The 27,687-nt window shown below is 39.1% G+C and overlaps 1 protein-coding gene across 15 annotated transcripts in view; it reads left to right on the forward strand.

Annotated features, from left to right (window-relative positions):
* CADPS (calcium dependent secretion activator) overlaps window positions 1-27,687 on the forward strand; it is a 442,570-nt gene that overhangs the window by 388,754 nt on the left and 26,129 nt on the right. For all 15 annotated transcript variants that reach the window (XM_036218629.1, XM_036218630.1, XM_016150172.2 and 12 more), the window contains 2 exons: window positions 11,104-11,136; window positions 17,239-17,346. In XM_036218629.1, coding sequence (XP_036074522.1) covers window positions 11,104-11,136; window positions 17,239-17,346 — 141 coding nt within the window. The remainder of the gene's footprint in view (window positions 1-11,103; window positions 11,137-17,238; window positions 17,347-27,687) is intronic.

Raw genomic sequence — 27,687 nt, forward strand, 5'->3', positions numbered from 1 at the left:
GGGAGATTTTTGCTAGGTTTTGCTTATGCCTCTGTAGAGGACATATCTGAATCCTAATTTCAGTCAAGCAAGAAACTTGAAGAAATTACCCTGGAAAAGATAATTCTTCCTGCAAAATGCCTTTCTCCACTAGAATGTTAAAAATTACAATACTTGTTTTGTTCTTTCTTCAATAATTGTTCATAAAGAAAATACACATACGTGGTTAAAATATAAAGTAGTACAGAAACACTCATAATAACAATTGTTTTAAAAGCATCATTTTTTTGTCCTGCCCATTTCCACCCTCATTTTCTTACCCCAGAAGGGACCCTTTGAAACATTTTTTGGTTCTCTTCACAGCTCTCAATACTATTCTTATATTTATTGATATAGAGATTGACCTCTTCCTGTAATAGTTAGAGCTTTAGCCCACTTAACCATCTTCCACTTCTCCTCCTCCCTCCTCCTGTTATAGTTGTAACATTGTTCTATTGTGTATATTGCTTTTCTTGGCACTCCTATAACTTTAAATTATATCCATCCACCTTTAGTTCTTGTTTTATCCACAAGATGAGGCTGTGGACACCCATGCCCTTTTCCTTACCCTGCTTTATTCTCCAATCGATCTCTTGTTCTAACATGGGAATTGAATGACAATCTCTTCATTCTTATCATTTAAAAATGTAATAACCTATATGTATGAATGTCTCCTAAGTCTAGACCAGCACTGTCCAATAGACCTTTCTGCAGCGATGGAAATATCCTGTATTTGAACTACCCAATATAATAGCCACTAGCCACATGTGGTTCATAAGTGCTTGAAATGTGGCTAGTATCACTAAAAAGTTGAATTTTTAACTGTATTTTGTCTTAATTCATAAATTTAAATCACCACATGTAGCTGTTGCATTGTGCGGAGTGAGACTAAGCTTAATATACAAGTCTGATTATATAGAACAGCCTCATTTTCCAGAAGAAATGGCAGTAGTAACTGACATATAATTCTTACCATGCCCTAGAAACCATTGTAGGAACTCAGTTAACAACCCAACAATTTTCTGATGAGTACTATTACCCCCATTTAGTAGATGAGGAAAGTGAGGCATGGAAAAGTTAAATAAGTTGTCTACTAAGTAGTAGAGCTAAAAATTTTGGCCCCATGTGATCCAACTCCAGATCCCACTTCCCTATACTGCCTCTAATCCCCATTAGAAATTCTCACATCCTTTTTTAGACACTGCTCCTTCCAAGTTATTGGACAGAGCGATGATCGTTGTAGGGGCTACATGCACTTAGATGTAAACCCTGTCCGTTTCATTTCTGCCACAAAAGAAGGGCATGAAACTGGTGGCTGAAGGAGGATATGGGCAAATCAGCAGAGGGGTGTACCACCCAGTCACAGAAAGCCTGTTCCTTTTGCCTAGTAATCCCAACCAGAGTGGTTTGGCAGCTAGCAGGTACTGAGGGTTCGCCATGTTCTTTTATTATGCCCCTTTCTGTATATCATCTCCATTAACCTTTTCAATATCCCAAAGAGATACAGATGAGGAGGCTACAACTAAATGGCGCTGGGGAATATGAAATGAGGTGGTACATGAGAAACACTAAAAACAGTGCCTGGCATAGAGTAAATACTCAACATATGCTGCCTATTGTAATCCTTTTATCTCTTTGCCAAGTCTACCTACCCACTGAGCCAGGCTACATTGTCTGGTACCTGTGTGAATGGTTTTTATTTATCTCTAATGTTTTTTCTTTTTCCCTGTTACTACAGCTTTTTTTTTTTTCCCTAGAGCCTCATTTCCAGATCTCTCATTAATACTAAAATAGTAATAGCCTTTTATTTTAGCACTAGTGTATTTATAACCTTTCCAAGGTGTGGGAAGTGTTTCCTATCCCACATTCTAACTAGAACCTGCCTCGTGCACCAGCCAATAGTCACAGACTTTTTTTAATTCCAGAAGAAATCTGGAGAAAACATTTAGCCTGGCACCCTAGTATAATAGATAAGAACAGGAGGCCAACGGTTAGGCAGAGGTCAGTCAACTAGGTGATGGTAAAATAAGGATTAGAAATTTATATTTTGTGATTCTTCTGCCACCTCACTGTCTCCCATTTAAGTCATGTTCTAGTCCAGAAGCCAGAAAGGATCAGACAGTAAATATTTTTGACTTTACAAGCTATATGGTCTCTGTCACAGCTACTCAACCTCTGCCCCCATAACATGAAAGCAACTGTACACAAGATGTAAATAAATGGATGTGGCCATGTTCCAGTAAAACTTTATTTATGGACTCTGAAATGTCAATATTCTGTCATTTTCACATGTCAGAAAATAGTATTCTTCTTTTGAATTTCTTTCAACCATTTAAAAATGCAAAAGCCATTCTTAGCTCATGGGCCATTCAAACGAACACAGGCAGGAGGTTAGATTTGGCCCCATGGGCCATATTTGGCACACCTTTATTCCAGTCTATCAACTATAGATGGGAACACATTTGTCAAATTCCAGCAAACCACTAGTAATAATATTAGCTAATGCTTCTTGAGCTCTTACTGTGTACCAGGCATTGTGCTGAGCACTTTATATAATATCTACCTATTCAGCCTCATAAGATACTGTTGCTATCCTCATTTTGAAAGTGATATTAGAAGCTGTGGGAGGATAAATATTTTTCTCAAGCTCATTCAACTAGTAAGTGATGGAGCATAATTAAAAGCAAGATATGTCTGACCCAAAGGCCCTATACGTCCCACAAAGTAGGTTCCCCTTCTTCTAGATCCCAGGTGGTTGTAGGTAAGAAATAGATTTAGAATGACACGTCATTTTCAGAATATCAACAACTTGATGCAGTCAAAGGACTCTGCACTTTGTAACCAGACCTGGGCTTGTATTCCAGCTCTACCGCTTATTGGTTCACCTCTTGAGAGTTGCTTAACCTCTCTGAGGGTCAACATCCTCATCTGTGAACCGGAGATGGTGAAATGAGACTTCTAATGGTCTACATTGATAGTTAATTGAGTTAATTATAGATTAAAGTACTTCAGGTGTCCCTAGTCTCCTCGTGCATGGCCTGTTAGGAACCAGGCCGCACAGCAGGAGATGAGCAGCAGGTGAGCTAGCAAAGCTTCATCTGTATTTGCAGCTGCTCCTTGTCACTAGCATTACTGCCTCTCCTCCACCTCAGATCATCAAGCATTAGGTTCTCATAGGAGTACTGGTCTCTGGTGCCAAAAAGGTTAGGGACCACTGAGGTACTTAGCACAGTGCTTCATATGTGCTCAATAAATGTCATTAAGAATCAAGTGAAAATCAGGTTGCTTATTGATGTCTGTATAGCCAGGAAACTTAGGAATGACCAAATAATCCTGTCCTAGACCATCTGTGACCTCCTCACAGCATCCTCCAGAAAAATACATGCAATGGATAAAGTTGGGGAAATATAACAGTAACATCTTCTTGAATATCTTAGTTAGCTACTGCTGCATAACGCACTATTGCAAAATTAGTGGCTTCAAGCACTTCTGCTATTTTACTCACAATTTTGTGGGTTAGGAATTTAGGAAGACCTTTGCTAGAAGATTCTTTGGTACCATATAGCACTGACTGAGGTCACTCACTTGAATGCATTCAGCGAGAGCATGAACTGGGCCGGGACTGGCTATTGATAGCTCGATGTCTCTCCACGTGGCTTCTTTCTCCCCATACGGGGTCTCATCCTGCTGATCTTCTCCACATGGTTTGGCTTCTCGCAGCGTGGTAGTCCCAGCTCAATTGCACTTACATGGCAGCTGGCTTTCAAGAGTGAGGAAGTAGAAGCTGCCAGCCCTAAGACTAGGCTCAGAACTGGCATGGAGTCCCCACCAGCATATTCTGTTGGTCAAAGCAGTCATAGGTCAGCCAGACTCAAGGGGGATGGAGGAATAGACTTCACTTCTCGGTGAGAGAGTGGCATGCTCACACAGGTAGCAAGCATCTTGAGAAACAAGCTACCAGGTTGTGAACCGGCGTTTGGATCCACATTTCAATGCAGAGACCTCTAGAAGCCAAGTTGGTCTCCAGGGATCTATTTCTAAGAACCTAGGCCTGAAGAGCCAGAGAAGCATAGAATGAAAGTCAGTCTAAATCATAACCTTGCACAGGGCCAGAAAAGAAGAGCTGAGTCAGACCACCAGGCCTCTTACCACAGGTAAGTCACATGCTCTTACCTGAAGCATTGTAACCATGTAAAAGAAGCACCATACCTGTATGCAGATATTTAAGGTTGACTGACCCCACCCACTAGCAAACACAGCCCAGTCTGTACCCTAGAACCTGACCAATCAAACCAGTCTCTTTGGAGGTGAAAGGAAAAGAGAATGCAAAAATAATAGCCAACACTTATTGAACACATGCCGTGTGCTAGGCCCTATGCAAAGGTTTTTACGTATAGGAACTTGTTTAATCCTTTGCATGCACTAAATGAATAGAGGTCGAATCCTTAGAATAGTGTCCTGCACATGCTAAACACCTAAGAAATTTGACTTTTTAAATTAATAATTTACGCTCACTATATGAGGCAGTATTATTGTCATTATTTCTATTCTCCAAGAAGGAAGCCGATGCTCAGAGTTTAATTACCTGGCCCACAGCTGGTGGGTGATGGAACCTCATGCCAACCCAGGCACCTGACTTCTGACCCCAAACTCTTACTTCTGCACTGTAGTACTGCCCGGAATGGAGGGAAATGAGAGGTGCTTTAAACATTTCTCATAGAGGCAACAAATATATCCTTTGAATTTATAGCGCCTGACCTCACTTTTTAAATTATCCCTTTAAGAGATTTAAACTTAAAAATCAACTTAAAAAAAAAAACCACTAGAAACCTCTACCCTGAGCACTAGTAAAGAGTTATTTTTACTGAGCCTCTCTTATATACCAGGCAGTGCAGACACTGAGGAGAGAGTTCTTATTCCTCATAAAGCCTACATTCTAGGCATGAGGCTGGTGACAGACGATAAAATTCAACTAATAGAGATAAAATTATTTTATGGGTGGCAGTAGCACTAACACTTTTACATCCTAACTGCCTCACTCTCAAAAAAAGAAGAAAAAATCTAGATCTATAGGTTAGGAGAACTGGGCAAAATAACATCATTATTCTGGCAGCAGAAATTTCAAAAGCCAAACATCGAAGTGCATTTTGTTAGCCTCTTGACATGGTGGTGTGGTCGGCAGTTTCTAGGCAAAAGCAGAGAAATCAGCTCAGAGCTCTTGTGAAGTCAAACAGGCCGGGGTGGAGTCAGCTCGTGCAGAGAATAAATTGTTTCCTTGGTTGATTTTTTTTAAGCCATGGGGAGAAAGGAGAGCTCAGGCAGTCACTAATGCAGTGGTATCTGTTCAGACTTCTTTTTTCTTCCATCTTTGAGTCTTACCCACCAGATTTCTGTTTGCAAAAAGGGCTTAATCCACTTTTTTTTTTGTCTGTGCATTGATTTAATAGTATCAAACCCTGAGGTCCTCATAGTCTGCACCTGGGTTGCTTTTTCCCCTAATGAAGCAAGAGAAGTGGTTTAAGCCCCTGCCGTGCTCCCTATCAAAGCTTCACAATGATTAACTCAGGTTCCCTTATTAGGACCGGGTAGAAGAAAATCCCTTAGTCATCAGCGTTGTGAAAATCCGGAATGGTGAGTGTTCAATGAAAAGATTACCTTGGGCACCTGAAAAATAATGGAAGGGCTCAATAGAGAAACCATTAAGCCTGTCTACACACGCTAAGTCGCTAAGTCGGGTGGAGGGTCGAGGTAATTAGCTGGGACATTCAGGCCAGAGAAACTGTTTTGGACCTTCTGCCCTGACTGAGTCAGCACAGATAATTATTCAAATCCCTCATACATTTTTCCTGGAGAAGCCATTTTAGGTTGTGTCTACACACACACACACACACACACACACACACACACACACGAGAAATATGACTGGTCAACAAAATTGTTTTGATAGTGTTATTTTGTTTTTTGTTTTTTGTTTTATTTAATAGTGGGCAATGATTAGCTCAGGTTAATCACGGGGTGGGAGGTCCAAAACCGTAACTTATTAGCTGTGTAACATTAAGCCAAGTTGCTTCATGGCTCTTAGCCTCAGTTTCTTCAGCTGTAAAATGGAAATATTAATAGGACAACTGCCTCCTCAAAAGGTTGATGTGAAGATTAAGTATAATAAATGCAATATTCCTAACTCATCACTTGGCAAATCATAAGCACTCAAGAAGTGTTACTTACAGTTTTTAGCTTTCGGATGAATATGACTCATTCTGAGTGTTTGGAAAGACCGTAGTTAGACATTATCTCTGAAAGAGGCTGGGAATCGTGGACAAACGCCTTCATCTACAGATCCTAATGTGGTACCTTGTATATAATAAATGCTCTGCTTCAGGGATGTGGAAACAGCTTGTCTTCTGACCTTCATCCTTTGTCCCCACAGGCTCTCCTAATTAGTCTCCTTTTCTAAACATTTTTCCCAGAACAGGTTCAATCTAGGAGGCTGGGGCGGGAGGTTCATGGATACTGCCACAGAAGAGGTATTCTTTGTTCCACCAGAGGGGAAAGCAGTGGGTCTCAGGAAATGAAATCACAGTTCTTGCCTCTCCTTTGAAAGGAGCTGAGTGCCTGCTTAAGGTGCCAGACCAGGTGTCTGGAGCAAACCCCTCTCCCTCACCCTAATCTCCCGTGTCCAGGGCACATGGCTTGGTCTCAGAAAGCACTGGGTATGTGTCATTGAATATCACAGAGCACTGGCCTGGGGAACTGCCTCCTCAGCTCAGTCTAAGCTCAGCCATCCTGAGGTAGGAATCAGAGGTCTTTGGTATCTGCCTCAGCATTTCAAGGACAAGTTCTGCAGGGCATAGGATGTTCACAGAATTGGCAGGGAGTATGCCAGACTGAAAATTCACCTGCTGGTAACCTGGGAAATTTCCAGCATCCTTTTTTTTTTTTTTTTTAATAGCAAGAAGTTGCCTAAAATATGGTCTAGAGGTGAGGGGGTGGTGAAACTGACTATTACCACTGTCACTAGGACTAGGAGCATGTGCTTTATCTGCACCAGTAAGCCAGTATTTCCAGTAATCACGATAATAACAGGTACATTTTACCATGTACCCAGCACTGTTCTACTCACTCAGCTGGATTACCTCACTCAGTTCACACGGCATCTCTTTGAGCAACATTATTGTCCCATTTGCAGAGGAGGGTCAGAGGAGTTAAGTAACCAAGCTAGAAAATAGCAAAACCAGAGTTTTAACCCAGCCATTCTTGAACCCATCCTCTTGGTCCCTTCACTAGGAAGATTTCTTTTAAAGTTTAAAAAAAGAAAGAAAATTACACACACACTTTTGGGAACCATAGATGGGAAAAATACATAATAAAAGAATTTTATAAAGTAGGGAGTACTTTTCAAGAAATTTATACTTTATTCATCAAAACATCTATGTATAATGGAAAAATAGTCTTGTGTAGATTGTAAGGCCTGTTGTTTATTTGGTCTAGAGACAGTGCCTGCTGTGCACTTGAATTTCTCACCCTTGACAATAACTTCAAAGCCTTAGTGGGATGGGAGGATCTGGTCCTTCCTCTGTACTTAGACATATTTCTATAGATACTTAAAAGAAACATGCTTAAAGGTAGCACTGTTGGCATTTGGCAGGAAATGCTTCCAGGGATCAGCGTTCTGATCCAGCTTCTGCCAGTTTATTCACTCTGCTATATCTCACCATGTCTACTATAAAAAAACAGAACTGATGACAGCTTCCTACCACTTACGGAGACTAGCATCAGAGAACAGGAACTAGAGGTGACCTCTCACATAGCATCCCAGATAGCCTCTGCTGGAGCTACCTTGTCAAGGAAGTTTCAACCAGCATGTGTGGCCAGTGCCTTGCTGAACTGAGATAGCTGTTTCTACCTTCTTCTAGGACCCTGTGATTTTACTCATTCATCCTGATTCTATGCTGCGGAGCAAAGGTCCCCAACCATACCCCCCAGCCACTCTCCGGCACTAGCATCACCACCTCAGCTCCACCTCAAATCACTAGGCATTATATTTTCAACCAGTCCCTGTTGCCAAAAAGATTAGGGACCACTGCTCTAGAGCCACCATAAACAGGTTCAATCCATCTGCATTGAACCCCCTTAATTAACTATACGAAGATTATCATTTTCTGTGTTATCAGCCCTTTTCCATCGAGATGCCTCTGTTGTCACTCTCCTTATGGACAACACTTCTAGACTCCCCTGTGTCCTTGTCATCAACTTCCTTCTTAAAGTTTAATGGCCAGAACCAAAACTGATACACTACAAGTTTCTAAATAATAATAGGACCACAATTTACTCTGAATTATTTTTCCTGTTATTATGGGATGGGAGGAAGATCGATAAGATTACATACAAGTCAGCAGTTATTATATTTAAAAAAAACAACAAGCGTAACTAACTGAAGGCTGGCACATGTAGGACAGTTGATGCTTTTCGGTCATGACATAGAGGTTGTTTTATCTTTTCAAACTGCCTTGAAAGGAACAGGATTTGACTGGTGTCATTCTCTGGATTGGAACTGCATGTTAGTGGTAAATGGAGAGTAGGCGTGTTTAAAGGTTGATCATTTCAGCTGTAGCAAAACTCCTACCAACTGCCAAGTACCAGCTCTACAGAGCAAAGAAATCAATTTCTAGCTGAGCATTATTTTGCCAGCACATACTCTGACCACTGGTGTTTGAATTCCTCATACTTTGCTATCATTCGTGAGGAGACCAAGACTTCCAAAGGAAAAATTTGGGCTCATGGGTTCTGGCTTCTCAGTCTTCGGGCTGAGATCATTAGCAAATAAATTCTTAAATTCTATAGGTTTTAGTGTTCTCAGTTGTAAATAGAAATGATTCATAACCCCCGTTTTGCAGGGTGGCTTAAAGAAGAAACTGTATATAAAAGTGTTTGCAAAGTGGAAAGCATCCTATAAGTATTAGACTTTAATATAAATGGGGGAGATTTGAAAGAAAGTCACTTCCCTGCCCAGATGAAATTCTAGAACAGGAAATGAGGTTCTAAATCATTTAATAAAAATATCAATTGTGCAAAATCTGAAATGCTTTTTTCAAATCCCTTTAATGTCCCAGAGTGGTTTACTTTACCCACCTGTCTTACGGCTCTGTGGCTTTTGGTGACTTCTCAATCTAGACATTCCTCTGCTTATTCTTCAACCATCCTGAAGTCAGAACAGGTCACTAGCTACCTCTCCTTCCTCTCTTCTACCAATTTTTCCTAAGTGCCCCTTCTAAGCCAAGTTCCAAGTGAGTCACTGGAAAGACAGCTGTGAGCAAGCCATAAAATTCGGTGGGAGACAGACATTGCACAAAAAATTACTGACTTGCAATGGCAATCAGTGCTGCAAAGAAAAAGTACAGGTTTCTAGGGTAGTTTGTAACTGAAGAATCTGGGAATCATCTTGGACACTGACGGTTGATTCCAGAAGATAGAATGCATCGCTCTCTCAATAATTAACCAATGTGTGTTCAGCCCTATAACGTTTCTCATATATATATATATTTTTATTTTTGCTTGTCCAGGTTCTCAACCCTTCAAAGTACAGTATTATCACCCTGTTCTAGAAATCTAGAAACAAAGGCTAAGGTATTGAAGTGATTTTCCCAGGGTCAACTGGTTCCGTAACTTATAGAACTTGTGACTCTAAGTCCTAGGTGCTTTCCACCCCCACCTTTTTGGCTTGTTGGCTTCTCTTCCTTGGGAATTGATATTTTGAAAAGTAGCTTTGGGAAAGGGGTAAGAGGGAAAAATGCCCACCCTCCCCCGCCCCCTAACCCCCGGATACTTTCCTGGGAGATATGTGGGTAGAAGTTGTGATTCCCAATGCAGATCTCAGCCAAGGGGCAAGAATAAGCTTCCCTGAATTGTGGAACGACGTCCCAGCTGTTTTGTGTGCACTGCAGCCTTTGTGGGTTGCCAATAAAACTGGAAACACTTTCTGATCCCAAATGTAGCTCCTCGGTCTTGCCTGTGCCTAGAAGAACAAGTGTGACCAAATGTGAGTCAAAAGGAAACACAGAATATCAGACATACTCCCATAGATTTTATTCTGCTAACCCAGCTATGCATTGACTTTACACAGTACCCAGAGCCCAGGTTTGCTTATGAATTGCCCATCTTAGCTACCATTTGTTCCATGCCCACTATATCCCAGGACTTTGTTTGTATTCACCTTTACAACGACAAACTGAACTAGACACTAGTAGTATCTCCATTTTGTGGATGATGCAACCAAGGCACAGAGATGTGAAGTAACTCGCCCAAGTTCATACAGCTTGTTAGTTAAAGAGCCAGGATTTGAACTGAGGCCTGACCTTAAACTTCATGTTTCCAAACACTATACTCTGCTGCCTTCCCTCCCCTAAACTGAAATTAAATTTCATAGCCACTTCCTATACTTCCCTTCTGGGTTTTTTAGCATTTAAAACTGAGAGACACAATGGCACTGTTGGGATAATTTTGAAAGGCTCTGGTACCCTCCCAACTCCCACCTACAGCCACCCATTTCCTTCTGGGTTGAGGATACCCACCTACCACATCCCCTCTTCTTGAAGAGTTAACTGATACTGAGAACTAAAGAATTCAATTAGGACAAACCTGTAGCCAAATTACACAAAGACCCAAGGTACAAGAAATAACACCTGCTTTAGTTGCTTTTCTACACTAGTGAGTCCTCTACTCATTAGTTGGGGTTTAGCTGTAGTCATTTTTCTTCCTTTTAAAGGGAGGGAGGAAAATGCAAAACTCCTATACCAGTTATAGAATCTCAGTCAGTAAAACCCTCTCTCTCTGTCTCTCTCTCCTCCCCCTCTCCCTCCCTCTCTCTCTCTTCCTCCCTCTCTCTCCCTTCACCCCACCCCCATCTCTGCCAGTGACTACGGCTTATGGAAAAAAATAACAGATTTTATTTTTTAGTACCTTACTATGTTTCCTGGTCAGCTCCATGTGCCAGCATATTGTTTTAACTGTGATACTGATACAGCATTGAGCTGTGAACAATTAAACATAAACACAAGTCTCACTTCCATCCTCTTCTTTCCTCCTTAGGTGAAGGCAGCTTCCAAATATGTGGATGTACCTGTGAGTATTTGAAAATTGTTTTTGTGGGGATTTTTTTTTTTGGTTTGGTTTTTTTGTTTTGCTTTGTTTTGTTTTGTTCTGTTTTGCTTTCATGAGAATTTTGATGGTGCTGTTTTCATTAGTTGTTGCTAAATTATATATTCCTGAATTGAATCGCCAGAAAGAGGGAAGCCAAAAATATTCTGTGGTAAAATTTTTATCAGATGAGAAGAGGGTATGCTTTCTTCTATGTGGAAGAGAAATCCTATGTGAGGGTAAAACCATTTCACTTTTATTTTTATTTTCATTGGTTTCTCTGATATATTTCATTCTGTGATCACTTGCTCACCTCCTCTCCTACATGTACACCTTGGAAGTAGAGCCATGAGCTAGGAATTCACACAAGGGTGCCAGTATTTTTAAAAAACAAATAAATTCTGAATTTGTTCATTTGGGGGTCAATTCTGCAATTGTTTTAAGGAAACCTTACAAAACTGCTTATAATTAGTGCAGACCTCATTAATGAAGAGAGCTCTCAAAGTTCACAGATAAAGCACTTGAAGTTGCCCAAAATTTACATTTAAATTGAGGTTAAGTACTACACATGAATGCTAGAATGTGGGATTACCTGTGATAAACCAGGATACATTTATAGACAGACTTTGCCCTGCCTATTAGCAAAATAAAATTGGAGAGATTTAAATATATTACAATAAAGGGAAAAAGAAAATGATTCTGTTTCTCCATTTCTAACAAAAGAGGTATGAGTCTATTATAAAATATTAAATTTAGAGAGCTTATCTCAACAGCCACCAAGGGCCTGGTACTGAACGTTTCTCATTCTGAACGTGGTTAAGTACCCTCCTTGTTCAAATACTTATTTGTTAAAATTTGTTTTTTTTCTAAAAGGATTTATATTAACATTTAAATTCATTTCCCCAGGAAGTTAAGTGTGTAATGGTTTATTGGCTTATTTCTCAAAGGATGGCAAAATGGAAAATTGGAATGAAATTAGCATTAACATATATTTTGTTTGTTTAATGAAAGAATGTACAGTCAATAATTATGCTTTGAATTTATATAATATTTCTCATCGAGGGACCTCAGACTCCTTCACATAGATAGTCCTTATAATGGAGAAGAGAAAAAGCTCACAAAACTGCAGCAAGGAGAGAAGTTAAGTAATTTATTTTCCCAAGCCCCAAAATATAAACTTTCGGTTCACAGGGAACAAACTATTTAAGTTCCCTAGGCCTGTTTCTCCATCCTTAAAAGAGAGATAATAATACTGACATCATGGGTTCACTGTGCAGATTAAATGACACATGTATGGAATACTCAGCACCATACCTGGCACTCAATAACATTTCAGTAGCAGGAGCAGGCACTTGGGGGCGGGGGGCGGGGGTGATGCCCACACTATTGCACAGGAGTAGGAGTTGGGGGATGAATTTGCTGGCATCAGCCCTGGCCTGTACTGGTCTTCATCGGTAATAGAAATTGAAATTCTAGGCTCCCAAAGGTCTGGTGGCTAAGGTCTGTTTTCTGGAGGCCTTAAAGCATAGGGGAAATCTCACTAACAAAGGTAGAATAGGTGACCAAATGGAAGGAAATTCAATGGAGTAATCAGTACTTGCAACTGAAGCTGGCATTTGAGGGAGGTCAAAAAAGTCAAGTATTGACAATTTCATGTAGTGCAACCTAAGTCCTACAAGCCAAGTTCAGATTTATTGTAAAGAAAAAAAAAGGTTGTTGGGGGTGCGGGGGGAGTGGAATGGGCTCTGAATCAACATGAAAGGTATCCTGATCGGTAGTCAGCCCATGTTTATGGATGAATTATGTTATATTAGAAGATTTGCTCGCTGTGGGAGAACAAGATGAATTAGCAGAGTTTCCGCCCTCTAGCGAGGCAGAAGAAAATGATGCAGCATGTCCAAAAATGTGGCTTATTTACCACTGATGATATACAATATGACAATGACAAAAATCATCAAACCTTATAAAGCACTCACTGTGTCGGTCACTGTTCTAAGCACTGTACATTTAGTTTTCACAACAACCCCACTTTAAAGATGAGAAAACTGAGGCCCAGAGAGGTCCCACAGTAGGTAAGTAGCAAAGCTGATTTAAACTAATGCTTTTAAACACTATAGATCTGCAAAATTTCAGTGCATAGACAAACATCTGTATTTGGATAATTGAGTAATTTTTGTTTTGGAGAAACTATGATTAGCTCATCAAATTCATGATTTCATCGATTTTTATGGCTTAGGACAAAGCTAAGCTGTAAAATTAAGTTGATTAGATTATATTTCACAGAAAATAACATAGTAATAATATAATAAATGTTTTAGTAAATAAACAAGTTTAGAGAAAGTAGTAGTATACAATACACATACATACTATACATACATTGTTTCTATGTTCTCAAAACAATGCTATGAGCAGAATAATAGTTTTATCCTGTTTCACGGCTGAGGAAACTGGGAGGTTAAGTAGCATGCTGAAGGTCTCCTGGCAAGTAAGTAGGAGAGTGAACATTCAGGTGCCAGCAGTTCGGCTATATAGATAGAGCCTGCTGGTACTGGCTGCCAGGAGTCAGCTGCGTGCATTGCTTTCCAACTCTGCCTTTGGTGAGGGCACCTTGGTATCTCAAACCCAGCCATGGAGAGTACTTAAACAACAGAAATTGGCAAGCACTGCAGATCAAGGCTTGTTGTTTGTTTTGTTCTGTTGTTTTGGTTTTTTGTTTTGAAGAGCCAGTTTACCAGCAATCTTGTGACTATCACCTATTGAATCAGTCAGTCGTCCTCAAACCAGAATGTGCAGTGGTAATACTTGGCAAGGTTTTTTGGGTTCTTTTGTTTTGTTTTGTTTGTTTTATTTGGTTTTGTTTGGTTTTAATAGAGATTTCCAGCCCTTTGCCTCCAGTGATTCTGATTCAGTATTTCTGGGATGGAGCCTGGAAATCTTTCTAAAAAGCTCTCCACAAGATCCGGATATGTGGTGCAAGTTTGGGAACCGATGGACTCAGTGATTTGCGACCTTGGCGGCATATTGGAAACACCTGGGGAGCTTTTTTACACCTATTAGTATCAGGTTGCTTGCCAAATTAAAACAATTTCTGGGGTGCGAGATCTAGGCATCATTATTTTTTAAAGCTTCCCAGGTCCTTCTCATTTGCAACCAGGTTTAAGAACCATTGGATAAAGCTATCTTTCAAGTTGTTTCTAGCTCTGGAGACTTTGAGTTCATTTGTGTTGCTGTGTGAGGTTTTGGCAAACAGTTTGTTAGTTTAGTTCTGTATGGGAACTAGTAGTTAGTTACCTGAGAGACTTGTGTCAATTACCTACAATAATGGAGGGAAGCACTATTACCATCTATTCAAAATGTTGCATAGTCCCAAAGCATATCTGTCTTGGATGTAGTATTTGACCCTTTGGTAAATGTAGCAGGTTGCATTCTTACTTAAGACTTGCTTAGGATCCTGAAAATCTGAATTTATTTTCTCAAGCTCAGAGTTATACTGGTAGGAGCAAGCTAAGATTAAAATGTCCTATTGCTCCTAAGCCACAGAGTAGCTTCTTTACAAATGATGTCTTCCACATGTGGATGGACTTAACTATATGATAATTTATTTATCTGTTGTTTGTATCATGTGTTTTCTAAGATCTACATCCTATTCCATCAGTCTGTCCAAGTTAAATTTAAAATAAACAATGTAATTGTGGGATATTAAAAACCATTGCCTAAAGTTTTTCCCTGTTTATAGATAGCAATGTGGTATAAAGCCTAATTTATCTAATAGCATCTATCATTTAGCCAAGAATATTTTTCCATCTATAACCACAAGTCAGCTTGTTTGTATGCTATCATAATAATTCTTGAAGATACGTAGGGAGCTATTATTAATCTTGTTTTACAGATGATGTAACTAAGGCTCAGAGAAATTTAAATAATTTCACAAGTTCCAATTTGTTGGGATCCAATAAAAATCCATGTACAGTTAAGTCCTCACTTGACACCATCGATAAGTTCTTGGAAACTGCAACTTTAAGTGAAATGACCATATGATGAAATCAATTTTACCACAGGCCGATTGATGTAAACAGGAGTTAAGCTCCTATGGCATCTCATCCTAGTTATTTGAGGACCTACTGTAGTGTGACCTAAGAATTTAAAAAGGAGGCGGGATGGGGATTATTAGGTCATGGGTCTGTTTATTTGGCAAATATTTACTGAGCACCTACTGTGTGCTCATTGTTCTATGCGCTGAGGACATACTAAAATGACTAAAGTCCCTGTGTTCATGAGCTTCTGTTCTAGTAGGCTAAGACAGACAAAAACCAACAAATAAACTTATAGTACAATTTCAGATATTGGCAAGTGCTATGAAGAAAAATTAAAAGAGTCAAAAGATAAGAATCATGGAGTTTCTTAACTACCTGGGGGAGATGAACCATACATTTTTTTTTAATTTAAAGTTTTTAAAAGTTAAATGCCCAATTGAGAACAGCAAATTTAGAGAAAAGAGAAGTGGTGAGAATAATCATTATTGTAGATCGCTGTTTCTAACTTTACAAGTTACTGACAGATCTGCCGAATTTGTCTTTGGATCTTAGCTTTAAGATGGCTGCATGTGTCCAGGAAAAGGCCACATCTGCCACAAGCATCACTAGGGAAGAAATGGAAACAATAATAATAAGTTTCTCAAGTACTCCAGGTAGGGGTCCCTATCCCCATGGAGAATGCCCTTTGATATGCGGCTGCCAAAGGGAGAGAAGGAGAGAGGTGCCAATTTAGACCTGATAGCTATCACATCTCATTGGAGAACCTCTATTGTTTCGTATCATAAAACTGCAACAATTATAGGACCATCACAGAACTTGTTCAATCCATTCACTGAAAATTGCTTGAAAGTGTAACAGTTGACTACTGTGGCATTGGGTTGTCCTCATTGTTTTTCAAATTAATACCTTGTCATTGTTTCAGCAGGTGTTAAGAAATGTTACTAGCATCCCAGGGGCCAAGCATTGGCCCTTTGCTTGATAATTGTTTGCTTTGTATCAGGAAAAAAAAAAAAAATACAGTCCTACTGTTTCCAAACCTTCCTCATTTTCACCCTGGAAATTACACAGAAGTGTTAACTAACTTCAATTTGCAGTGCCTGACAGTCACGTCTTGTAGAGAAATGATACTTTGTGATCTAAGGTAAATCACAGTAATGAAAACTAATATTTTTAGTTATTAGCAAACATACATATCTACTGTGGAAATTTAAGGGGTTTGTGGCAGCTCTCCTAATGACCTATATTACAGTGTTTTAATAGGTTTCTTTGGAGATAACTTTGATTGCAACATCTCAAGCAGTGTGCATTCTGCGTTTCTTTTTTTCCCCCTTACAATAAATCATTTCCTATCTACTAGGTGAACTACCTGCTTACCTTTCCAGAAAATCTCATTTATTTAAATATTAAATCCTTCCCCCTCCTTCCTTTTTGTAATCCTCTGACTGTAAGGCTACACAGAGAAGCAAAGACAAATGGTTGAATATCTCCTCTGAGTAAACTGATTAGGAAATACTACGTACTCAGGTTAAACTGCTCCCCAAAATGTGACTTGTGTAGGAGGGGGTGTAGATTGAACTGCATACAATTTCTTTATTTAGCATTTTCCCAATGTTTTAAAAAAGGAAAAAGGGATGGGGAAGGCTGTCACCTTTCTAACGTTGTATTAAGGACAGACAGTGGAAGACAGAGTATGTTTGGGTATTCTTAAATGGGGGGATCAATCCAAAGGAAAGCCAGACAATGTCTCTGGGTTATCCAGTGAATATTTATTCATTAGAATATTGTGCCAGAAAAAAAATTAATGGTAGAAAAAATATCTATAAAACCCTGTAATCCCAACTCCCTTCTTAGCCAGGTTTCATTTTCGAAAAGAGAAGACAGTTCAAATATCAGTTCCTACCAATCGAGGCTGAGGATGGCTGTCCTGTATCCTGTGGATAGCTTCAAACTCCAGCAAGGCAGTGCGAGGTTGGGAGAGTAAACTGCACGAATAACAAAGGAGGAGAGTTGCTGTCTGGAAATTTTATTTTCATGTTTTCCTGTTTCTTTGCAGAAACCCGGGATGGACGTGGCCGACGCCTATGTGACTTTCGTCCGCCACTCTCAGGATGTCCTTCGTGATAAGGTCAATGAGGAGATGTATATAGAAAGGTTATTTGATGTAAGTAAATGCCTTCTCCTCCTTGAAGACCAAGGAGGAGAGCCTCCAAAATGTGACAAAATAAGAGACAGGAGGATAAGTCACATTTTGAGAACATGGATTGGTCCCGATTCAAACAAAAATCTTTTCCTCTCCCTCTGCCTTAGGCTCTTATCTGTCGTGTGTCTGTTCTGAACCCCTCTGGTGTGGCCGTGTCTCAGTCCCAATCTGTGTGATATGTAGGACGGCGCACAGCCTCTCAGCAAGCAGGCTCGTCCCTGCACGAAGCTTGTGAGGCAGCTTTCTCTAACTGGCAAAGACCTTTCTTGGTCATAGTTCTCCTCCTTGCAATCTGGCCTTGCTTTAGGGAGATATTCTCATCCGGAAGGCTGTGGCCAGCTGCCTCTCCTGGGGGGTTGGGTACCTCCCTGACACCAGCTGTGGCATGCAGATGTGCATAAATGTTGCATTGTTATCATTTCAAAGAGGATTCCGATTTCGGAAGACTAGAAATCCTTACTTAGCCCTGGGTTTTGGCAAACACTTATGTTAGAGTTGCTGGGTCAGTTGTCATTCTAAACTAAGGTGCCCCCTGCCCACTCACCCACATGAAAATTTGGGAAAAGCAGCAAGTGCACAAAGAGCAAGTACATCAGGCTGCCAGACCCAGACTGAATTTCAGAAAACCCAGATTTCCAAGGGTTAATAGTTACCAAGCAATCTTATTTCCACTGTGACTACATCTGCACTTCCAAAGCAAGCCACTGAGGCAAAAAGAAAAAAAAAAAAGAATCTGTTTCGGTCTCCTATCACCCACCTCTTTCAAGCCAAAGCAGATGGGGCTGCCTAATTTAGCCAGATATTCTGCTTCAAGTTTCTACCGAATTTGCCAGTGTAGACCCGGCCAGAGTGCATGGAAGCTGACGTACTTGTCTCCGTGTGGCTCTCATTGTGCAGCCTATTTCTGTCTCGTGAAGCGTGAGCTCCTCCGGTCCAGGTTTCCGTATTTTTAGTGCCAGCCCGAACATTAATGTTTTGGTCTACTATGGAATCCGTGTTTCTATATTTTTTCTGTGATTGTGTTCAGCAATTTACATTGAGTTTGTGTGTATGTGTGTTTTTGTTCCATAGCTAAGTGAGCTCATTGTTGGCACCGCTTATGATCTTGCAGCTTCTGACTTTTATATGCTTTGTCTTCCAGCTCATTTGCTTTCCTTGTTTGTTGAAAAGCCTCCTTTCTTTTTTCTTTCCCAATCATCCCCTTTCTGTGCTCAGTATCGCTTTTTCCTCTACATCACCTTTCTTCAAAAAAACCCTTCTTACTTTTTAATTCCCACCTGTCCCCTCTCAGATTAAAATGGAACTTATCTCTCATGTCAAATGTTTTATCACATTATATCAAGTGGCATGAATTAGAATCAAATAATCTTCCTGTGTACATCTTCTAGCATGACCCACATCCACTAAGAATGCCTCATACATGCATAAAGCTCACCAGCGGGTCTGCTCCCTTCTCTGCATGCGTGCCTTTATGAAAGTACCGAGCCTAGAATGTTTGGGGCACAATCACCCATCCAATAGGCATTGAAAACAGAGACAGGCAGCACCCTCGGGTCTGCAGTTAGGAGTGTGGACGCTCTGCCCATCTCCACTGAATTAAATTCCAAACCACAAATTTTTGAGAAGCCTGTAGATTGTTCTTTTCAATGCCTACATTGCCTTTTTTTTTTCCTTTGATCGGTATCTTCTGATTCTCAATTTTGCGTGGCCCTTGCGTGTGTGCGTGTGTGCGTGCTCTTGTGTGAGCGTGCGTGCAATAATCTCATGCTCTCTAAAACTTTAAAACATCTAGTAGTGAATTTGATGTTTAATCTGCAGTTTAACCTGTGTCTCCATTAACAAATAACCTATTCTTCCCTCTTTCTTTGTTTTAATTAGAAATACAAGGGGAAATTTTTTTTAAGGTAGTCTTGTTGAAGGTAGCAGGGCAAATTGTCCTCTTGTGTGACATTTTTAAAGGGAAAGTGCAACTGAATCTTTATTTTAAAAGTCTTAAGAGTACAGCTTTGGCTAGCACAGATGGTAAAACTATACTTGTCCGATTGTTGAAGAACACAGGCAAATTCAAGCCCTCTGGCCTTTAATGTGAATTAATACTAAAAAGAAATATTACTAACAATATGTTTTTTCAGAAAGCAAATTATGTTTAAGGTAATTCAATAATTCACAAGTATTTCAGTTCCTTGTTGAATTACACTGACCAGCACAAAACTGCATCAGAAACATTGTGACAAACCCCATAATTTAGTCTTGTATTGTTTCAGTTAGGTTTTCCCAAAGGAATCTTAGTTACGGTCCCCTGATTATTTCATTGTAAAAGGCCTAACTCTTACAATCATTCACTGAACATCGCTTCCACCCCCATCAGAAAAAATTTTGCCATAGCTTATTTAGAGATAACAACTCTCTTTGCCATTTACTTTCTTACTTTTCAAATAACCTGCTCCCTTAATTTACAGAATATTGGTGCTAGGCAACCTAACCGATGTAGTGCAAAAAAAGTTATTGAATCTGTCATAGATTTAAAACATTTGTCATTTGAAAAACCCAGAGCTTTTCAAAACGCTTCATTACCATGCCGTCTCAGTAATTTAATTCAGTACTTACTGTTTTTCTATAATCTAGCAGCAAAACATCAGATTACCAACATGTTTGATTATTTTCAGCTTCTGTTTCCTCAAGCATGGTGTTTATTTCTTTGCACTGCAAGGCTCTCATGTCCACTGAACTAAACAAGAGAATAGGAATATTAAAGCAGAAGGGGCCGTGAAACCTGCCACCCTAAATTTCTTGCTGCAATGAACTTGTTCTGTCAACTTCTTTTCTTAATGATAGGGGTCCTGGGGCAGGTTTCTAAATAACTGGCAGAAATCTATTGAGAAAAACTTGTTGATCTGAGAGGTTTCTCTTCCAAATTGTTGCATTTTGATAAATGGCAAAAATGAATAATAGAAAATTAGCATTTTGAATGAGGAAAAAAATCTATATCTTTGAGATTGTTTGCTGTTTGGGGGTTGTTGATTCTGACTGTTGTGTCATTCTCTGGTTTTTAGTTCCTGCTGGCATCTGTCATTTAGAGGCATGTTCTCAGAGTTCCTGTTGTGTTTTTAGCTGTATTTCAAAGTCTTAGTTTTATTTACCTGATAAGTCCTTTAAGTTCTTGCTATTTAGTATTGTACTCCCTCTTTCTTTTGCCTTGTTGAGCGTGCCTTGTAGAAAAGGCTGGATGGCATTAGTGTGTGTTTGTATCTGAGAATATTTTGACTAATAGCTGGCCACCTAATGAGTGCATCGTTCATTTTAAGCAGGCCTCTGTCTTAGTACTCTCTGAGCTGGTTTCCTCTTTGCCTCGTCAGTGTACTTTTGGCTAGAATTGGGCGCTTGTGGGAGATTATCGGCAGAGCATTTGGGGCTCTATATTTGATGTTCTGCATTTTTATCTATCTTATTATGTAACTTAAGAGCAGCTTTCCAAATTCATCTTCACCAATTTTTTTAAACAGGCATTCTCTGGATTTATTGAAGAAAAATTTTTTCAGATATAATGTTGCCTAACCAGGTCTTTTAAATGCACTGAAAGTTTCTCTGTTTGTTAATATAATTGATTTGCATACCCCTTCTATAAAATACTATCAACTTTTTTGGTAACGCTCATAAGGAAAAGCTAACTAGTCCAAAATAAAGTGCCGATTGGAAAAGAATCTTCATACTGCCTCCCATAATTTTTCAGATGTGCAGGTGTACATTTTTTATCTGCATTTCTGTAATTTTTTCCTGAAAAATGACATGCAATTGGGAACTGGTTTCAGTTGCTGCAAAATAACAGTTTATAATAAGTTTTAAACCAAAGATTCAGTATTGCAAGAGAATATGTGCAATAGCAATGAATTTAAATTATATTAAAGATGCTGAATTTTAAAAAGAGAATCAGATTGCTGTTGGACTCAAGTGGAAGCTTGGCCTCCTTGAAAATTATTGCTGACTTTTAAAGAAAATATCAAAGATGGATATGAAATAATCTCCATATTCCTAAAGCAGCAACTGACAACGAAAGCACAAGCCCAAGAAATAACTCAAAGGCAGTGATTTAAAGCTTGAGTGTCCATAAATCATGCAGATGGCTCCCCCCCCCTCCCCCGGTGATTAATTCAACATCTTCCCCAAAACAAAAACATGCTTTTTGAAATTAGAGATCAGATCATCAAGACAAGCACCAAAGATTTCAAGGTCTAAACAAAAATTAATTTATTTTCTTTCCTCCTTGTACTTCTTGAAGACACAGACTGAGAAGAAAATCAGGATTAAAAGAGATGTGCTTAGGGTGAATTCATCTGCTTAAACCTCACAGGCTCAGAGATGAGTGATTAAAAAGCCATCCCACACTTGGATGGAGTCCACATTGGTGGCAATGCACATCCTCACTGGCTTTCTTCAGGCCGTGTCATTGTGAACCAGGCCCAGGGAGCATTTGCCTGGAGATGATACATGGATTATATAGGTCAATTATACACTTAATCTGCCTTCTAGAGGATTAAGTACTTGCAGATTGACTCCGCATTTGGCTTCTTCGTGGCAGTTATCAGATCAGGAAACAGCCCTTTACCAAACCACCTCATAAGAACTTAATCGGGCAGCGCGGTCAGGTTACGATGAGGCTGTTACTCCGTGTTCTTTGCCTTGCATAGATTTTAATTTGCTATTCCATTATCAAATCATATGTTTGTCCACTTTAAGTGTCAGCACAGTAATTGAGTGTGAATATTTCCCTTTAAACAGGTAATTTGAAAAACGAAACCTCCACCATTAAAATATATTTGCTATATTCATATATGAAGCCACAGATAACCTTATTTTAATAAATTTATTAAATTACAAAAGCTCTATTCATGTGAACATATACCATTCAAATAGGAGTCAGTATGCTTGAGGAAATAAGTACTAAATAGTTGAAAAGGAAAGCATTATGTTACTATTCTATATCTATAAGGTATTCACCACTGTCCAGGTGAGGGAAACTACTTCCAAAATTACGAAGTCGGGGGAGGTGCACAAGATTCCCCAGTATGATAGGTTGCTATTCTAGGGGGATGGTTAAAGAAAATCAAGGCATATGACATTCTAGATACTGAGATAGTGAGTGATTTCTATAAGCAATAACAGGTTTGACAGTCCCAAATGGGAGCTACTGTGTAGTGATCATAGTCCTTACTTCTGGAGCCTTCAGATTTCACCCCTTACAAGCTGGGTGACCTTGGACAAGGTATTTAACCTCTGGAAGCCTCAGCTGATTCATCTATATAAGAGAGATGATAATAGGCGAAACCTTCTTGCGGAGTTGATATCAGGGTGCAATGCTGTGTGCAACTGCAAGAATCAGGCTCTGAGGAACCGTTTGGTAAGTGTTATCCACCACCACCATCATTATCATTACATCATCATCATCATCATCACTGAAAAGGAAATGCTCTTCCCAAACATCTTTTTTTTTGTTAAAATTCCATATTCGTTCTAAGATGCTGCAAGAGTCTCGCTATCGCTCTCAGACATCAACTCCAAGTTTTCTTAGAATTACTCGATGTACAGCAGCCTGGTACATTTTTACTTTTCATGAAACATAGCTTTGAAACATGCAGAACAGTGATGGTTAAGAGTGGGACTTCAAAGTAAGCCGAGCAAGAGTAGGAATCCTGGTTCTGCCATTTCTGAGCTGTCTAACTTCAGGTGAACTATTAAACCTCTCCGAGCCTCAATTTCCCCATCTGTAAAGAAATTGACTTCTTATAGTTGTTAGAGGACTAAATAACATAATGGATGTAGATTGGCATAGTTAAAAATTCAACAAGTCTAACATTGTTAGACTTTATCGCCATCATTGTTCATAGAACTATTAGTTCTTTCAAGTGATTTTGAAATGACCTAGCCCTAAACCCTAAACAAAACAACAGTGTATTAGCTAATAAATTGGAATTGACTTTCTGAATGTGAGAAGTTTTTTAGGGAGTAGGGGCAGGAAGGAGTGGTTAATGATTTTTATTATTACAGACGCAATATAGGTACATTGGAGACATATAGAAAATATGGGCTAAGCAAAAGTAAGAAAATGATATGTTCCTAGCACCCAGAGATTATTACTTGAGTGTTTATTCTTTTGGCTCTTTTTCTATGTGCTTATATGTATTATATACTTTTACTGGAATAAGTAAGGAAAAAATAGCTTTTTTAAGTTAATGATCTTCATTTTCCTTGTCAATAAATGTTCATTTAATATATTGTCTGTATTTAAAATTCCCCACTTGTCCCCAAAATATTCTTTACAGCTAGTTTGGGAAAACCAGGATCTGATGTAAGGCCCCACATTGCATCTGGTCGTGATGCACTTAAAATTTTTTTTTTTTTTTTTTTTTTTTTTTTTTTTTTTTTACCAGCACTGGCCCTTTTTTCATGATCCTGACTTGTTAAAAGGACTGTTGTGCCAATTGTTCTGCAGACTGGAGGAGTTTATTACTATCTAAACATAGAAACAATTTTAGGAGAAAAAAAATCTATCTGAATTCAACCAAGTAGTTCTTTTAGACATAATTAGTAACTCAGCATAATTCAATCAGGGTTTTTCAAAACTGTTCTCTGTGTGTAAAGAGAATTTCTGAAGCTGGTTAAAAAAAAAAAAAAAGTCAGCTAAACAGAAAGAAATCCACAGAGGCCAAGGTATAGATTGGCCATGTGAAGATCTACAGTGTTTTTATTTCATGTATTAAGGCATAAATCTGAGCTAGATGGGTAAGTCTGAGGTCCATGGTCATGGTCTAGTATTTCTTATGTCACTATAACTTGCTTTGGTAAAATCTTGGAGTAGTAGTAACTTTGACATAGGGACTCCTAGACCATTAGGAATGTTTGTTTGTTATTTCTGCCAGGATTTTCCCTGAGGTTATCAGTCTGAAGTTAAGCCTTTCAAATCAGTCTGAAGCTGAGCTTTCAATACTCTTCATATCAAATTTTAATTGAACTACGCCTTGTCCTTTTCATCCTCAGTACCAGGCTAGAGAGCATGCCCTCTAGTCTGCTAGAACTTCCTTTAGAATCTGCGTGAGTATATAAATTGTAACAGAAAAACGAATCAAACAAGGTTCAGGAAAGGCAGTTAGGAAAGGAAAGACAACTGATTTTCTGCCAAATTTTGAACTCCCAAGTAAATTCTAACAGTTAAGCCATGTCCTGGGTCACACATTAGAGCTGTACAAGATTATCATTTCCCGAGAAGAGTTTGAAAACTAAACACAGAGTCAGAGGGAAATGAGAAGTGGAAGACCTATTCCTCTCACCTTGATTTGTAACAGTATAAGATATGTATAGATACATATATATAAACATATGTGATATATAATATTAACAGATATCTTACCATATATATACACACACGTACATATACACACATATGATTGAAGTTTGTGTTTTTAAAAGTGAACCAGAATCAAGACCTTTCCAAGTTGAAATTAAAAAACAATTCAAGTTCATCTTTATGCTTTTATCCTCCAGCACTCCTCAAAGACCCAGTGTCTTCATGACTTTCTGCTTCCCACCATACACATCTGCTTTTAGCAGATCTGCTATTTCCTCCCCTATTTAGGTACAGAAGACTTAGTACTGCCCTCATCGGAATATCTGCTATTTGAACAAAGTATCTAGCCAAAAGAAAAGCACTACTCATAGAAGTTTTTCACCTTCAACATAAGAGAAAGCAAACTCTATCAGAATAGGAGAGGATGAAGTGAAGAGCGTTTTGATGCCTCTGATGCCCTATTGCAATGAATCTCATATTCAATATATGAATCCTTCTTGCCCCATGGCCTTTGCAATAACACAGAAAAGATAATTGTTTTGCTTTTGTGTTTTGAATTCTTAGGTATAGAAACACATTTCTATTCCACATGGACATGAGAATACTCTCTCCCATGCCTGGGTGGTTTGAGGTTTCAGCAGTCCTATGTGCAGAAAAGATAAGGGGCTATTGATGGATTTGGATTATTTGGATTAATTGTGTCAAGTGGGTTATTACTATCCAAAAGGAGTTGTTTACTTTTGTTAGCATCATCCTTACAGATTTATATTGCACTGGTATATCATCAATAGTTCTCTAACCTAGCATCTCCCTTCTAAAGCCGTTCACAGAAATAGGTCTTTTTTACTTTTGGGCAAACCTTACATAAAACCAGTCTTGAATTTTCTCTGGAGCTTGTATGCAATGAAGAGTTTTGCTAAGTGTCTTTATCTGAACAGCTTTCTGTGTTCCAGGAGACATTTGGTGAATACAGTTGATTTGTTTTCTTTTCCAGAGGAGAATGTTCCAATGATCCTTCTAAGAAGCCAGACTGATTGCTCTATTACATTAAGGTCACAGCATCTTTACTAACATGACCCACAGGATAACTTTCTGTTTCTTATGGTAGATTTATAGCATGGAGGCATATAGTGTGATTCATACACTGCGATTCATACACCGCACGCACACACACACACGCACACACACACACATATACACACACACACACAGTGTAGCCAAAGCACATTTTGTAGAACAAATATTATCACATTGCGTTGCAAGATACGAGATGTACTAAATCCTCAAATACTTTTCATTAATTAACCAAGTAACTGTTTCTTTCCCTGCTAGGCTCTGTAAAGCTTACAATCAAAAAATTTCACTGTTTAACCATACCTAGAGTCACAGTCACTTGCTCTAATATTTTTAATTGAATGAATTTAAAATGTCGTCCAGGTTTTTATTATACAGAGTGTAGTCCATGAACCCTCGGCATCAACCTCAACCTGAGAGTTTGCAAGAGGTACAAAATCTTAGCCCTAATGCCAGTCCAAATGAATCTGAATCTACATCTTAACAAGATCCTATATTGATTCAAATGAACATTAAAGTTTGAGAAATACTGGGTAAGATCAGTGACTTTCAAACTTATTTTCCCATGACTCATGGTCAGAAACAATTTTATACTGCAACACAGCATGTGTATTTATGCACATATACACACATATACACATACATATGTGTGAAACAAAAGTTTGTGAAACAATATTTACACTCAATATGATACAGTTTTAATATTTTCTATTCCATCTTCAAAAAGGTTAGAGGTAACCAATAAAATGATTTCATATACACTAATAGATCACCAACCTTCAGTTTTAAAGACACACCTGAACAAAGTTTTTCACCCTTGACACTATTGACATTTGAATCAAGTAATTCTTCATCATGGGCTGCTAGGCTGTGTTGAAGGATGTTGAGTAACATCCCTGGCTTCCACCTACTAGATGCCAGTAGCAACTTCCCCTCAGTTGTAATAATCAAGAATGTCTCCAGACATAACCAAATGTCCCCCAAGGGGGGCAAAATCCACGTTTGATCACCATTGATCTGGATAACCCAGAAAAGAGGTTAAATTAAAAAACAATGTATTCAAGGGAGCCCTACCTCTCTGCAGTTCAGATGTCCCTCTGCCACCACCACCGCCACCACACGTGTGATGAGTATGCTATAGCAGCAACAACAGTGTCCATTTGTCAAACCAGGGGTTAGCTTGGGAACTATGCAAATCTCAGAAGTAGATTATGTAGGCGGGGCAGTGGGGGGGGGGCTGTGCTTCATGCAGTGATGGGAAAAACTGGTGAGACATCCAAGACCATTCACCCCCTCTCACTTATTCTCCCCAGAATAATCCCACTCAGGGCCAAGGGAAGGATCTGGAGCAGTGAGTTAGATCAGCAGTATAGATTCCCACTTCGGCCTCCTTCAATTGCTTTTCTTTTTATAATTCTACCTGAACCTTGGTTTAAAAAAATAAAAAAATAAATAAAAATAAAAGTTATTGCTTCCACCAGGTGGCTACAAGCCTTTTTTTTATGTGTCCAAAAACTTGAAAAGGAAGCTCAACTTGAATACTTTATTCATTCCAAATTCTCCATTCAGAACATTTAACAGTTTCCTGTTCTTCTATTAAACTCCTGCCTAGGCGACTAAAAATCCAGTTAATGAAGTGACGCGATTCACTTCCAGTATAGATATTCCCATACAGGAAGGCTTACAATGATAGTGTCACGTGCCATATTGGGTGCTTTGACTGCCTTTGGCAGAGCGTTTCACTCCAACCGTCCCTGGACTAATGCCAGTTGTATCAACAAACCTCCAGGTCTTGCCCAGGATGGGAGCAGTCTTAAGTATCATATCCGCACACCAAAGAGGATATAAAGGCCTCTTTCATTTGGGGGCTAAAAAAAATTTTTGAAAGG

Source organism: Rousettus aegyptiacus, unplaced genomic scaffold (assembly GCF_014176215.1).
Source record: "Rousettus aegyptiacus isolate mRouAeg1 unplaced genomic scaffold, mRouAeg1.p scaffold_m13_p_4, whole genome shotgun sequence".
NCBI classification, from domain to species: Eukaryota; Metazoa; Chordata; class Mammalia; order Chiroptera; family Pteropodidae; genus Rousettus; species Rousettus aegyptiacus.